A 16,578-nucleotide genomic window follows, 5' to 3' on the forward strand; every position below is an offset into this window, starting at 1 on the left:
GAGTACACATTTCTTTTGTAAATAAATTTTATACGTTGTGAAAGTTTCACTTTTCTTCCAACGCCGTTGGAGAACCTTGAAGCCAAAGATATCGTCGAATACACTGCAGTATTTTTTTTAAATAGGTGTTGTTAGTATCGTGAGTTCTTTGTGATACATTTGGCCGGAGCACAAGTGCACAATAATAAAGTATTTGCAACTGTTACTAACAGCTGCAAGAAACCGTATTTAGAGTTCTAAATGCTATTTGCAACTGTCAGCCCCAGGTGATCAAAAATACTCCGGTGTCCCCGACTATACAGCGTGCCTCATAATCAGATCGTGGTTACGGCACATAAAATCCCAGAATTACTCTTCTTTTTCGAATGTTCCTAGTAGTATTCACATTTCCCGAGTATTCTAAACCCACTGCGCCTCTTAGCATTGGGCTGTCCTAAACGGGGTGTTTCGTTACAATGCGTTGAAAATTCCTTAAAATATAGGAAAGGTTAGGTAACGAATCAAAGGTTAGACGAGTAAGTTCGCACTTGTTTTCGCTTTTCGGCACAACAGAACGTAGGAAGCGACATGAAAATTAAAAGAAAACGTTGTGAAAATAAGACGACATGGGTGCAAATATTTAAAAAAAGAATTCACGAACAGAATCAAGCACCGCGTTCTCCGCAAACATGAAGGAATTCAGGCGCTGCTTATCTTATACGTGTATATTAGCGAAGAGACCTATATCCTCTCAACTTCTTAGCTATCAGGGCAAACAAAGACAAAACACATAGGCGGCGACAACACAAGCGCATCGTGTTGTCACCGCCCATGCGTTTTGTCTTTATTTGCACTGAGAGCTAAGATGTAAAACCCCCACGAGCTCGCTCCACAGCGTATGCGCTATCCTTCCGTCTGACTTGAGCCAGAGTTTTTTTTTTCTCATCCCATTTATATATCTTCTCGCTCTCAACGCAAGTAAACACGCGTCAGTCTGTGAGCCAAGCAGGAGACAAGGAAGTGTGCTGTTGTCGATAGAGTGACGATTCTCACACAAGCGTGGCTTCAAGTGAAGCGGAAATCGGAGGGCGCTGGAGGGAAGCAGTAGATCACGCGAGGAGCGTCAAGAGATCGATTCCGCAAAGTTTTGCGGGCGTTTCGACGCTCTCGGCTCATGAACAGCAAATGCACGGGACTCCGTCGCAAAGTTCTTGGTTGGGGCCAAAAGTGTCGCAGATCCAGTACGTACGTCTTGTAGCGTATATCTAATCATGGTTGCACGGATGAACAATGGATCCTTGCTGATAAATATTTCAAATACTTTTTTCCACATCCAAATTACAAAAGGGTGCATGCATACATTAGCAAAAAGGCCTGCATACTGATGTATCATACATACATACATACATACATACATACATACATACATACATACATACATACATACATACATACATACATACATACATACATACATACATACATACATACATACATACATACATACATACATACATACATACATACATACATACATACATTGTATGAGAAGCGCACGACAGACCACCTTGAAGAAAAGCGGGCACTTCAAGCCATGCGCCCAGGTAACTAGTAAGGAAAATTAAAAAAATAAGCTCGATCAAAGCACTTTCTGTTCGAATACACGCGGCAGTCGTTTTCCTTAGAGCACGGAATGGTCTGCTCCGTGACGTCTTTACTTTTGTGAGGCAACAGCTCATGCCAGTATCTCCAAAAACGCAATGTTCTCGTTTTCTCTTTTCCTTTTTCCTGCGCACTCTATACGTACTACACCGCCGCGCACGCTAACGCACGCGACTGTTCCGAACGGTTTGGCGAATTCCTAGTTTCACTCTCCGCTGGACATTTGGGGCGTCACGCAGGCTTCAGTGAAGTGCATCCCGAGGGGTTCGGAGAAGGAAGCAGCAATGGGCAACCCGTTGGCGCCGGCCACACACGCCGTTCGCCTGTTTTCAGATAACTCCTTACGGGACAAATAACCCTGCAAAGCAGGTTAATGGCGGCCGCGGATGCGGGTCCCATTACTCCCGTGCAGGCGGCGTTCTCCAGTCTATTTTAGGCCGGACGCACGGCATCGGTTTGCACGGCCGTTGACCTCGCCTTCTCTTGATAAAGACGCCGTCATCACTCGCTCCCTTTGGCTCCAGATAGCGGTTTAACATCGAGGAGCCAATTTTATTTATTAATAGACGCAGGTCCAACGCACATGTTGAATTCTATGCGAAGCGAGGCTTTCGTCGAGCGGGTAATTAAATGCTTTAAAAGATGCGATTCGCACAGCTGTCGTAACTGTCACCCATACGCAGCGCGCAGTCTCACGCAACGTTTATGTTCATGCACCACACAGGTCGAAAATTTGAGTGTCACGTGATGTTGATATTTATGCGCTACACCGTCCACAGGATATATGCCGAAACGCAAACGGTTCAGGAGAATTGACACCGTGAGACGTCGACGCAGTGACGTCAGCACGACGAAGGCGATGTTTGTCAAAGGAATAATAGTGAGAAGACTTGTGCAAGGGCAGAGATATAAGCACGACGCGACAGACATTGCTCGACGTTGACCAATACCATATCGCCCGTTCCGTTCGTGCGCGTACTGTGATCAAAACGAAACTTGCGGGATTGCACGTCCTCTCGCCGGCTCTCGCAAGTGCTACGCCACGTGACACAAGCTGTTATTCGCAAGAATGCAGCAGACACGGCTAGAAAGCGCCATGAGGGTTCGAAAAGAGAGCTTCACTTTACTACTGCACAGTGGATCGTGGCTGGGATTCCACGGAGAAGCTCGAACGAATGACGCGCAGGCGTTGCATACGCGCTGCTGACCACGAGACCGGTTCTGTGCCAATGAGTTTTTTTTTTTTTTTTTTCACATTGGTAGCTCCATTAGTACTAATACAGTTCAGAGTTTGAGTGATGAGGTAAGAAATCGCGCCTACGGAGATTTTAGTTGTACTGCAGCTGATGCCGCCGTTACGGGGCTGCGCTTCGCACTTTCATGCGCGAAGACGTTCATTTAAACGGCAAGCGTACGCACTCACAGCGTCTGAATGATAATTTGGCTCCTTGCGTATATAAGGCCGTAAATACCCAGCGTTTGTCGTTGTAGAAAGCATCCGTATTAGTGCAGCTGCATATATTCGATGACTATGAGAACAATTCCGAGAGTTTGGAAAGAATGAATCTCCTATATGGTAATGAAAGAGGCTCAGGTTTGCCCGTCACATAGGCGAGACATAATTCTTCAATTCGCCTCGAAATACTTTATACATATGCACTGCTAAAGCTGGTAGCTTATAATTCTGAAAGATAAATGCGGACACATGTGTCACCCGATGTATCCCTGGATATATGGAAACTTCGAGGCGTTGTGTACGCCAGAAGAGACTGCGCGTTTCACATGCTCAGTTCGGACACCGGCATACGTCATCCAAATGTGTACATTTTGTATTCTTGCGAGTTATTTTTTTCTGCGTGCGGGCCAACCACGCTGTTGCCTGTTCTGGTCCCATGAGGAAGCACTCCCTGCACTTGTGCTTTCGCTACGCCCCGTGGGCGCACTACAGAACTTGCACATATGCCCAATTAAATTAAAAATTGAAATGGCTAAACAAAACGAAGGAGCCGGAATTGCGGTGATGTGTACCGAAGCAAGACAAAATTACCATTACAAATGCCTGATGCCGTGGACACAATGACGCATTCGCACTGAAACAGCTGCATGGCGCTTACACACAGAGTCAGAGAGATGACAACGCGCTCTTACGAAAATGCATTTTGCTCGTGCCCACACACTGCGTACCTGGACAGCTTGTAAACATATCACGCACTGTAAACCGGTACCTAAGGTGATGAGCCCGCAGATTGCGCTCGTAAGATGTATAAACTCATGGCAATACACCGTTAATCATGTGCAGTCCGTCTTGTACGTGTACACGGACTAAAGAAAAAGAAAATCCGCAAGAAGGCAATGTAGCCTCGGCAGTGTCTAAACTGTTAAAAAATTAAATTATGGGGTTTAACGTGCCAAAACCACTTTCTGATTATGAGGCACGCCGTAGTGGACGACTCCGGAAATTTCGACCACCTGGGGTTCTTTAACGTGCACCTAAATACACGGGTGTTTTCGCATTTCGCCCCCATCGAAATGCGGCCGCCGTGGCCGGGGTTCGATCCCGCGACCTCGTGCTCAGCAGCCCAACACCATAGCTACTGAGCAACCACGGCGGGTTGTCTAAACTGTGTTGCTGTGTATTTGAAAGGACTGAAAATCGCAGCATCTCCCAGGCCTCGCGAGGGAAGCTGCCAACAACCGGTAGAACACATTCGCGACACAACGTCGACGTTTGAGACTAAAGCTACAACACTGCGTCACAGCATCACCGAATCACGATTTGCAGAAAATTTGGAAACGAGTACAAACGTTCGATTATATATAAGTCGCAGCGCCCACTTCCGTACGAAGCCGCTTTTTTATTTTATTATTATTTCTTTTTCATTCTTTCTTCTTTTCAATCGTATACGAGTAAATGCGCGTGCCAACGTTCGGACAGCGCTTTCTAAAACGAGCGCGTGCGCCGCGGCGTAATGGACACTGTGTACACAAGCACGCAGTCAAAAGGTTTGCCCGACCGCGCCTTCGCGTGTATCCTTTCACGTTCGCCCGACCCGCGCGACCCACGGCGGAGGAACGACTCTTCCTTAAATGTTTCTCCTCCCATTACATCATCCTTTCTTTCTTTTTTCTCTGCGGCCGACTTGCGGAGATGCACAATGGCACGCATCATCATCGACTCGGCATTGTGCACGCAAACGGAGACATACGCGTGCGCGGGCTCGCGGAAAGTCGGCCCTTCCGCCGAGCGAGAGAAAAAAGAAAAAAGAAAACGAAAAAGAAAACAAGAAAATAACGGGGACGCCCATAAAAGAAACCGCAACGTAGTTCCGACCGCAGTCTCGGAGGCGATTAGGCGGCATTTGCGGCGTGTAATGCGGCCGTGCGTTCACGGTGCATATATCGCACACTTTCCCAACAGGTGTGTGTGCGTCTGTGTGCGAGTCCAAGGTACGCGCATATGTGCGCAGAATGCCCGTCGCCAAGCCTTCAGCGCAATCTCGCTTGCCTTGCACGCGGGGAATACGCTGATAGCCCCGGCTGTGCGATCCATTATTATACGCACGTCGGCGGTACTGACGACAGCCCCCTAACTTACCCCCTTCCCTCGCCCCGCCCCGCTTCTTGTGTGCGAGTGTGCGTGTGTTTTCTTTCTTTCGTCCTCAAGACTCGCGGGTTCCGTTCTCTGGTAAGCGGGTGGCCAAATGCGACGTCCATTGAGATGGCGGAATTGATTGGGACGGCGTGCGCACACGTATGTACGCCGCACGGGCGCGTAGGTGATGAACGACGCAGACGAAATGCGCCCGCGTGTCGTATACGTGACGCGCCGACAGATATCGGAGAGGATAAATGCGTCCATAAATATAGGTCGTTATGGGGTTCGCACGCATTCCGTATATACCTCCGCTCTTTCTTCTTTTTTTTCCTCGTTCACAGCTCTGGGGCCGGCTTTCGACGCGTACAGGTTGTGTGTCACGCGCATTCGGAGATAATTAGAAAGCCAGTTTTATCATTATTAATATATTTCTTTTCTTCCGCGGCCCGCGGAAATGCCTAGCATTAATGATCTTGCGCACGGAGCGCCGGCACCTTGCAGGAGCAACGTCCTCGGCGTTGTATAGCAGCAGGCCGCCGATTTTATCCTCGCAGCGGTCCCATGGGTCTCCGCCCGTATACGGCGTCTTTCTCTTCGGATTCGTCGGTGCCACTTCGTTGTAAAGAGCACGGCCAGTGTGATACACATGTTTCGCATACGACTTCTGAACAAAGATCGCAGCAAATTTTTTGGCAAAGGAGCGAATTGGGTATACCCATATTTATCGTATCGGCGTTTACACGAATGCGAGAACAGGCGCCTCGCATCGCATTTATGGTGCGTATATAGCATTCACGCAACCGGGGCTAATGCGCTAGGAAGGCGAATCGCATTGATGCGACCGTAGAGAGGGCAGTTCTAATTCGTTTCGAACGCTGGCGTGTCGCATTGAGTTAGAGAGGCGGCGGCCGCCGTGTGCTCTCCTCCGCTGAACGGCGGAATGCGAATCGCCGGTAAACGGTTCCAGCTTGCATATCGGACGAAGGGCGACGATGCGCCAAATGTGAGCACTGCCGTATACTACAATTACCGCGATTCGCTAAAGAATACCGCACCGTATACTTTCGCATTTGTGTAAACGCGGCTCGTGTTTCGACCGCACGAGACATCCCAGAGTGTGACGATAATGTTCCCCTAAATGGACACTGAAAAGCTACAGCGAATCAGTCTCGACTGGCATAGTATTTTTTCCCAAACCCGATTTTCACTCGTCTGACGAAAGCGCTGATTATTAGTGTAAAAAAACGTCGCAGTTTTGCCCGAAAGGCGAAGCATTGATTTCGATAGCGAAAATCAGACAGCTAGACGAAGTAAGCATTGTAGATTTATTGGCCGCGTAAAATTGCAAGCAATCGCTTACTAACTAAATTACCGAGCATGGTGTCACGCGCGCAGGCAAACATGAACACATCTCGCTCGATATGACCGTGGACACTCGCTGTCAAAACACTTGCGTGAGGAGGAGGTTTCACCTGAAAGTGTCCGCATAATTGTCATCGCAATAAAAACGCAGGGCCCAACATGTCTTTCTTGAATTACGACGACACCTCAACGCAGGGGCGTCAGTGCGACGTCACGCATTCCAAATTATTGTCGCTTGCTTGCGAAATTTTAGGGGGGCAAGAATTGTCGGACCTATAGCTATAGCTCGAGTGTGCGGTTTCTTTAGGGGCTGTAGTGATACCCTCGCCTATCGACGATTCGCGAGTTCCCAGCAGACACTGTTAAAATTCGTGACGACACGATTCTCACTCGTTGCGGGAACGTCAAGGCGGCGGCACGCAAAGGTGTTTAAAAGGAGATAAAAATTAGTTACTCACACTTTTCAGGTGTGATTTTTTTACACAATGTGATTTCTCAATGTGTTTTTCTGTCGATGATAAACATTACATATAAATTATCTTATGGCGAGATTAACACATTTTTCAAATTTGCCTTTTGTATCTGACGCAATATAATTTTTCTGATAATATGATTCCTTTCTTTTTTTTTGTATTCATGCGCAATCCTGCCGAAATTGTGATCATTCTTCCGTACAGTCATGTATATCGCTACGTGAGATATCCTGTACGCCTAGTAACGTGTCACATGGTAGGGGCACGGACGCCGGCGCACTCAGGCGTTCATTTGCCTTTTCGCTGCTCTCCTAGGCAGACACCATGCATAAATGCTTTTGTCTGCATAAACTTAAACTGAAAACTAACTTTATTTTTTCCTTTCTGATTCAATAAACCTTCTTTCACGGTAAGATTCACCTTTCGGTATTTCAGAAGTGCGCAGTCTATCGTGCCAATTCACCTAAATGGATGCATTAAAAAAATGCGATAGCATTACAGGCGGACTTCACACACTTTATAAGTACAACGTTCCTCTGACGAAAAATACGGACCGATCCCGAAGGCAGTGCAGTCTAACAGAGTGTATCAAAGCGCTAGCTGTCACTCGGGAAGACTGTGAGAAACTGACACGTGACGCGCGGAACAGACATTTCAAAGAGTGACTTTGACACGACAGAAGCGTGCCTGCGATCGTGACCTAATGATTAGGGCACTGAACTGCTGTGGTGGAGAAGGGAGGTTCAATCTCTGAAGAATTGATCATTCGTTTCTTTATAGCATCACAGGCGGCTTCACCCACTTTGGAGGTACTCGTATCTCGCAGAAAACTCCTGCTGTCAAGAGGTCACGATCATCACGTTCTAAGTACGCTACCGCGTACTTAGAGTATTAGCAGTGCTAATTTCTGGGCCTAGTGATTTTTTTTATCGCATGCCCGTCTTGAATTTAGGCACTAAAAAAGCGAGAGCCCGAGAGCACCAGTCAACATAATGAAATGTACGCGCGCCTTCGATGTGAGGCAGGAGAGGAGACTATATCAGAGAAAATGAAGAAAGACTGGCTTGAAATGTAGACCGGTTCAATGGAGCAAATGCGTAATGGCTTCTAACGCAAGTCGATACGAAGGAGAATAACAGTGGTCCAACGAGGAACGCTGTTTGAGCCAAAGTTTCGACAAGGGCGCCTGTCTTCGTCATGCCAAGGGGAGAAATCCCCTCGTCAAAAATGTTATCTACCCCCGACGTTCCATGTTCGACCACTGTTGTTCTCTTCAGGCTTACGCAAAGCTGCGACACAGCTTTGCATTCGAGCAGCACACTCTCGTTAGCTGAGCGGAACACCGGACATACAAATTAAGGTACACCATAGTGCACAGACTCCACCCTTCACTGCAACTTCAGACCTTCGGCCGGACTGCACCGACCCGATGCGTCTCTTCTGTGTTGGTTGTGGTTGGGAGTCTGCCTTCACGAAAGCTTATTCATCACTCATTGGAATGGCTGACAGTCCTGCATGTGGTGTCTGCACCTGCGAGGAGAGCACTGACCCCGTATTGTGCCACTGTCCTCTGTTGGAATCACAATCTATGAACAACGCATTCCGAAAACTATACTCCGTTCCACACATAGCAGTCAACGTCGTGGAAGCTAGAGATTGCAGTTGCTTCGTTCGCAGTTGAATATAGTTCGATGTTTGTTGACCGCAATTGTGCGTAAATGATTTTTATATAGGCTCAGTATTGAATGAAACACGTTCTAATCCTTGGAAACAAACACACTGGTATATGTATGGCTGCTAATGCGTTGTTTTAGGTCATTTTTACTTTTGTTGTTCTTTTCAATTTTTTTTTTTTTTTTGGCAGCCCGTCACAAGGAGCCCCACGTGCATGCTCGCGCGAGCGAGCGCTGTCGGCGCGCAGCGAAGCATCGACAGAACGCGCGGAGTGATAACTTTCCTCGACCGAACTTCTTGCGTAGCTTCCACAGCGTTGAGACCTATGTATGGAACGGAGTATAGATGAACGTCTGCTGAGTGAACAGACAATACTAGAATAGAACACCGTCCATACCGATCATCGGCTCAGAAGGCATTAAAGGCACTTCTGTGCTTTTTGAGAACGTCTGGCTTGTGCGAGCGCCGTTGACTGAGTAGGGCTGTTCGTGGATGTCCCTCTGCCCCCATCTCTCTCTTTCTCTCCCTTCTTTCTATTTTCCTACTCCCTTCCACCAGGGCAGGATAGCCAACCGGACTCTTGACTGGTTAACATCCCTGCCTTCCTTTCATCTCTCTCTCTTTCTTGTTAGGCGAAGCCAGTACGAGTGACACGAGCAGATTAGCAAATACTTGTGACCCCCGAATGACTCGCGCTGTTTATGTGAAGTGCGGCACTGGCCCATCTGTCGCCAGTCAACGGCTTGTTACAGATTTCTGTTGCGTTGCCAGTGACTACCGCTCACGCATGTACTCGGGAGAAAGAGCAAGTGTTCTTATGTGTTCCACTGTTTCGAGCAGTTCGCTCAGATCCCAGCTTCGAGGATGGCTCATGTATGTATGTGTATATATATATATATATATATATATATATCGCGAAGAAAACGCCTGAGTTGTGTAAGAGGCTCGCATGACGAAAATTGAACGTTCCATGGTATAATAAATATCCCACACGCATGACGCTTATATGAAGTCGAGTGCAGCGATCTCTCTGTTGTGCATAATGTATGCACATATGCATCACAACTCACGCAGGAGGTTATTGAAGCTGATCTGATAGCAAGGGCTGGCATCACGTGTGTCAGGCGCCATCTTTGTGCCTACCTTCACAAAAAGTAAGATTTCTTGACCAGCGCATGACAGAATTACGTGTTCTATGACTTGGATGGAGTAATCTTCTCTCGGTGTGACGTTCTGTGACGTGTTATGACGACATTGCTTGACGCTTTCTTGCGGTTATACATTTCTTGCAATCCGCCAATAAAACCAATTGGCACCGGCTCGGCTTGTTTCTTCCTTTCCATGCTGCGCTGTACCAGCTTTAGGATCCCGCAACACTGTCGCAGATTCGGTAACCTTGTGAGTGTTGCCATGCGCGTCACTGCTTGGCCGCTCGCGCCAACTTTTCACCATGGTAACGTGGAACAATAGCTCTGCGCCGCGATCTTTGACTGATAGAGCGAAGCAGCCACTCTCCATGTGCAGGAATTGACGTACACTCATTGCCATGGATATGGCATACTAGTGAGTGCGTACATCAGATAAGAGCCAGCGCTCCGCGCTGGTGACGACACCGGACCTTACGCAATAAGGTCACATGTGCAAGTATCGAGAAGATCGGGAGCACGAGAAAACAGTTGGTGTGTCGCATACGTACACGTCAATAATTCATGAAACAATGACGGTGTTCCACGTTTTGGGACTGTATATTGCAACGATTCTCTCTGGCTTTGGTTATGTTGTTTTGTTTCAATCAATTGAACGGAATGGCCGATCACCGTGATAACGGCGGCGCGGTGCACTGTGCGAATCAGTGACGGAGGGCGACAAGAATAGATGACGAAAACAATCGTCACAAAATCTGGGCTCTGCAGGTATTTCCGTCTCAAATTGATGAGAGGGCTTTCTCACATCAGATTAGGGAGTGGCATGACGCATCAACGCCTGCTAGAAATTAGAAAGCCTGCGCGCTCTCGGTGTGAAGTCATCTACGAATGCCGACGCTCCCTTTGAAAACACGGAACACGCCAGACATTGTGAGAATACCTTAAAACGAGCGCGCTAGTGGGTCTCTTCGATGTGCTGTCTTGGACTGCCCAGGACTGTCGGAGACGGCGCTTACGCGCCAACACTCCTTGGCTGAAAGCAACGCCTCGAGTAGTCCTGGGCAATCTGGGACGACAAATCGAAGATAGAACTACGCATTTGCCGCTGTGCTGAATCTCGCACTCACCTGCGATCCTGAGTGGGAGTCAGCTGTGCCGTGGTGTTGTTTCCACACGTTGTACACAGTCGGCTTGCCCTTAGCCGGCGCCGGCGTGCGCTCCAGGCTGGCACGCTCCGGGCAGCGCTCAAAGAGCAGCACGCGCTCGGCCACAGAACCCTTGGTGAGGAAAGGGCGCACGGGCACGTGCATGTGGGTGCGCTCGGTGGGTGACAGCGAGCGATCGCGGATGTGCTGCTTCTGCGACGACGTGAGCCGCGGGTGCGGGATGCTGGGTGGCGAGCTGGCCTCTAGGAACAATGCCTCGGGCGAGTTGAGTCGCCTCGGCGAAGTCGACAGCGGCGAGTCCAAGTCAGGCCCTTGCAACTCGTGATTGCAGTTGCTTCCAGGGATCGCGACGGGAGCGCTGCTGCTCCTGCCGCTGCCGACGCTGTTGGGCCACAGCTGCTCCGCCGTAGAGCTCGGAGAGGTCAACGACTCCCACCGGCTTTTGGCATCGTTCACGATGTGGCCGTTCTTGCAGGGCTTCTGCTTGAAAAGTTCCTCGAACTGCTTCGGCTCGGGCAGACCCTGGAATCGGGACTTAGCGTAATCCATGGCCGCGGAGGTCGCCGCCGTCGCATTCCTGTTGCCGCTAACGGGCTTCACGGCAATTACGGGCTTGGGCGTCGGCGAAGACGAGGGTTGCACTGTCTTCCTTTCTCTGGACACACTGCCACTGTCTGATAGTGCTGGCTTAGATGGCTCATGACTAGGAGCTTTAGTGCTGGGCTCTTTGGGGCCGCTAGGATGACTCGAAGGCCTGGCAGGGGAGTCCTTCGCACTGTCTTTCGGAGACATCTTCGGAGACGGTGAATCTCGGACTGCCACTTTGTCAGCCACCGTCGTTGTTGTAGATTTGGAGGGTGTCGCGGCTGAAACGTATGTGGCGCTGAAGGTAGGAGGCGGAGTGGCAGCAGGTTTAGGAGCACCCGTGACTAGAGATATGACATTTGGCGGGGACAACTTAAACACTTTTCTTTGACTGCCAGGAGTTGGAGAAGGCGATTTCTCCGTTTTCTCGCTGTCCGTTGAAGCGTCTGATGAAGGACTGTGTTCGTGTCCGTCTACTGTGAGAAGAGACCTCGTTTTTGAGGTCGGCTTGTCGACTTTCTTTTTGGCCGCATCGTTCTCATGCGAGTTGTAAGTGAGAGTCGATTTGGAGACCTTCAGTTTCGACGTAACATCTTTCGTATTGGGTGCATCCGCAGCTGGTGCTTTCACTCCTGCGGGTGTGACGCGAGCGGTGACGTCCTTCTTAGTTGTCACTCCTGTTCCTGATGTCACCAGGACGGTGCCGACCTTTCTGGGCGCAGCGTCGCTGGCCAATTTGTCGTTGCTCGTCTTGCTCGTTGTCTTCGCTTCCGGGTCACCGCTTTTGACTCGCTTTTTACCCGAGTCGTCTTTGAAAGATGGCTTTGACTCTTGTTTTCCGCCGAACGACGGCACCACGCTCGATGTGCCTGCTCCTCCGGAAGACTGGTTCGAAACCAGCTTCTTAGCGGCCGAAGCCTGGGACGAAGCCATGGCTGTCTTCGACTTTCTAGCGGCAGTTTTCACTTTGTCCTGAGCGACGAAGGAGTTGACCAGAGCTTCGAGCTTGCCCTCCAGGTCAACGGCCAAGAGTTCGACGGGATCCAGCCCCTCTAAACTCAACTCCGTCGCCGTAGACGTGGCCGACTGGGGCCTCGGAGGCTGCGGCGCCATAATGATGGCGGGCGACGTGGGCGCCACCGAGAACGACGGAAGCTTGAGCAGGGGCGAGCAAACGCCGTAGTGAACGGCTTTGCAGTCGTTCGCCGAGATAAACTGGGGATCCGGACAGCAGGGCTCGTGTTCGACAGCGTGCACCGAACGACTTCGAGACAAGTCCACCAAAGCGCTGTGGTACAGGGTCACTCTCGTCACCACGTACTGGCAGCACGCATAGCTCAGCATAATCCCCCTCTTTTGCGCTTTCTGTCTTATGCCATCACGAGGCTGCTCGCAAACGCCGCTGCGGGCCGACGTAGCAGCACCTCCTCCAAGTCGCACGACCCGACATTCGCCAGCGTTGTCGTTCCTGGGCGCCTAGCGTGTGTCTTCATGGGAGCGAGAATAAGTGCACTTGACAACGGCAGAAATGACGACACGCAGCGAAGAGCCCCAGTCACAAAATGCGCAACACTTTAAAAGAAGCAGGAAGCGCAACACAACGAGCGGCGACCGCTGCTCGACGCCGCGTTCTTGTCTTTCCGAGAAGAGCAGGGAACGGGAGAGAGAACCTCGTCAAGGAGACGCAGCAGCGTACGGTTTTTCTCTACAGACACGCAAACCCTCGAGGAGGCGGAATCCGAGGACGGCGACGGTACACTCACACGCGCACACGCAACGACGAACACAAACACACACAAGCAAAATATAAATAAAAAAAAGAAAAGTTGTGCTCGGGTGGACGTGCCTCAAAAATTGTGAAACTCAGTGCCAGAAATTGCGCACAAAAGAAAAGAATGAAAATTTAGGGAACGGGATGGTTACGTCTGGCCACCACGTTCAGAAGGCACAGTGCGAATATCTTCCGATGGCGTATACTCCACGGTAGATGAAACCGAAGAACCGACAACGACGCAGACGTCGCTGGCAGGCCCGGGCCACACTGTTGACTCACACGCGCACCTCACACGGCTCAGCAGTTCTTAAATAAAGCACCTCGCACGAGTCACAGACACACACGCACTTCTCAAGTTCCTCGGGGTGGCAGCACGCGATGGAAGATCTCGGCTTCGAGAAAACGGACGAATATAGATAGTAATAACAATAAAAAAAAAAGGTGATAGCCACACGGTGTAGTCAGAAGTCACATCGGAGAGCCGAATGTGCAGTCGGCAGCCGCAGAGTCGAGATGATGATGCGGAGGCGCCTTGCGCCCGCGGGATGCAGAGAAGAGAGACGCACTCGCTCTCTCAAGCGGCGGTGGGAGATGACGACCGCGACGTCGGCCTGGCGAAACGCGGTCCGCCGTCTTCCTCGCGCCTCCTAAAAAAAGCTCGCGCTGCTCGCGGGGCTGTGTCCCAGGGCGGTGGCAGAGCAGAGGCAAGCGCGGCGGAGCGCCGAGGAACAGCGGCTGCTACGGCAGCGCCTCGGGGCAGCCGTGCGGCAAAGCGTCGGCCGCACGCGCGCGCAGCTTAGCGGCGGGACCCGCGGCAGCAGGGCCGCCGCCACAGCTCCCGCGTGCGGCGGCTGCTGCTATAAGTGTCGCCGCGTCCTTATAAGGGTCCCGGTGGTGGGCGAGCCGTCGCTGCTCCTGCCTCTCGGAGGAGAGCTCCGCTCTGGAACAGCACGCCGGAGGAGCAGCTGCGCCTCCGCTGCGCCTTCTTCCTGCCTTCTCGTGGGACCGCTAACCGACTCCCGCGGGCATCTTCTCACGGTAGCCCAGATGATCGCTGCGGCGCTCGCCGACGCTCCTCGTAGTCTTCGACGAGGCGCGGGAGGAGGTTGCTGCTGCTGCTGTTGCTGCTCCCAGCAGCGTCGCAGCGCTCGATCGACGGGTGCAGCCGCTGCATGAGGACGGCGACGAGTGGCTGCTGCGGTGGTGGCTGCTGCGGCGGCCTCGGCCGCCGGCCGCCGCGGAAGTGGGAAACGGCCTACTCCTCTTTGACGCCGGCACGCACACAAACACCGCCCGCCGAACGAGAGCGGAGCGGCGCCGTCGTTGTGGGGGGGCGGGGCCCGTATATCAAATTGCCAGGGCACGCGCACGCTCCACGGGGCGTCCTTTCCCGCCGCGAGCACACGCGTGCCTGCGTGGTGCAGAGTGGAAAACACCGCGCTGAGTGCGTGGTCGTGTGCCCCCCCTCGCGTCCCTTTGTTTCTTCTCTCTTTTCTTCCTCCTCTACTCGTTCCGCTGCACAACGGCGGCGGGCGCCGACGCCGAGGCGTCAGAAAGCCGTTTTGTCGGTAGTCGACGCGCGAGCGCGCGAACCAAGGCGCTATGCGGCCGTCGCCGGTCTGGCAGGTGGTGTCGAATACAGAGGGACCCGCGCCAGGAGGTGTCGGCGAGAGAGGTGCGGGCTCTCCTCGTGGCGGCGGGCCCCGTGAGAGCGTGTATCGCGAAAGCTCGTTTTCGCTCTCGCTCTGGGAGACATTCACAGCGTGTCGAGTGCGCGAAGTGTGGCCGAGGCGGCGCGTGTGATGATTCCTTGCGGCGGTATGCGTGAGGAGGCAGCCCGAAAGCGAAAGGGGCCAGCGGTGCGGGCGCAGAGAAAGTCCTCGGGGCACGTGCCCGACAGTGGGATGCGCGACTCTGATCAAGAACGAAGTCTGGCGTGACCGTTAAAGCGGGTTTACCGTGAAAAATGAAAGCAAGTAAGCTAGCTGGCCGTTGAAACTGTGTGCACAACACATTTGTGATTCCCAAAATTATATTGCGGTCTGGCGCGTAGGCGGAAAGTTTTCCTTTTGGCAGGGAAGGGGGCGGGCGAAGCTGGAGCCCGACCACCTTTCTTAACCCCGCCCATATATATAACCTTTAATAACAGCTGTACTGAAGATACTTCGTGTGACTTCGAAGAATCGTTCACTGAAGTGACGGCTTTATATGAGTGTTTGCAAGACTTCATAGAGCCGACTTCATTTACAAGACTTCACATACTTCACAGTTCAGTTTCACAGCCTGAGTCCCGTCGCACAACGCAGAGACTGGCGTCTGTCGGTGGTGTAATCTTACTTCATGTAATTGTCTTTTAATTCGCTGCCACTAATACCGTTTCGCCTCTCCGCCGAAAGTGGAGCCTTTTTTTTTTCCGGTGGGTTTCAGTTACTGAGTGAATTATATATATATATATATATATATATATATATATATATATATATATATATATATATATATATATATATATATATATATATATATATATGTGTGTGTGTGTGTGTGTGTTTATGACATCTGCATGCAAGTGGCGATGTTTCCATCTTTATTAAATGTAAATTATCAGAAGAGTATTTTAGAGCGCAGCTCCTAGGCTCCCGTTCCTGCGTTTCGCGTCGGCATCTGCCCTCGGCGTCCTCCCTCGGTGTAACCGAGCGAACGAGCACAGCGAAGGATGAGCAAGCGAACGCGGAGCGCAGCGGGGGTGAAGCCGCCGATAGCGAAGAGAGCGCGAGGAGGAAAGCGGAGGAGGAGGATGCAGTGGAACCATGAGGCAGAAAGAGAAGGGTGTGGCGAAAGCGTGAGAAGAAAAGCTATAGTGCTGCGCACGACGGGCTTTGCGGCGACGACCGCTAGGAGTCGGCGCCAGAGTAATGCATCGTCGTCTGTTCATAGATGGCATGCGGCGAGCGCGTCCACCGACCGATACCACAAAGCGCTGTATGAGCGGGACTGTGTCTGCGGCGGCTGCTGTGAATCGCGCCCACGCGTCACTCACGCGCTGCCTCTCGCGATCTCATAGTTAGCGAGGCAGTCGCCCCACACACCGCTCCGTTTGCAATGTGCCGCATGAGATCGCATGTGTGCGCGACGCGAATAGTGTAGAACTTTGTGGAAGACATGC

At 51.3% G+C, this 16,578-nt stretch overlaps 1 protein-coding gene across 4 annotated transcripts in view; it reads right to left on the reverse strand.

Annotated features, from left to right (window-relative positions):
• Nucleotides 1–13,436, reverse strand: part of LOC142572844 (uncharacterized) — a 135,104-nt gene extending 121,668 nt beyond the window's left edge. For 2 of the 4 annotated variants that reach the window (XM_075682240.1, XM_075682239.1), the window contains exon 1: nucleotides 11,018–13,436. In XM_075682240.1, the coding sequence (XP_075538355.1) occupies nucleotides 11,018–12,985 (1,968 nt within the window). In that variant the 5' untranslated portion in view covers nucleotides 12,986–13,436. The remainder of the gene's footprint in view (nucleotides 1–11,017) is intronic. The other 2 variants (XM_075682242.1, XM_075682241.1) reach the window with 1 other exon arrangement.
• Between the last annotated feature and the right edge of the window lie 3,142 nt (nucleotides 13,437–16,578).

The sequence above is a fragment of the Dermacentor variabilis genome, chromosome 2, assembly GCF_050947875.1.
Source record: "Dermacentor variabilis isolate Ectoservices chromosome 2, ASM5094787v1, whole genome shotgun sequence".
Lineage (NCBI taxonomy): Eukaryota > Metazoa > Arthropoda > Arachnida > Ixodida > Ixodidae > Dermacentor > Dermacentor variabilis.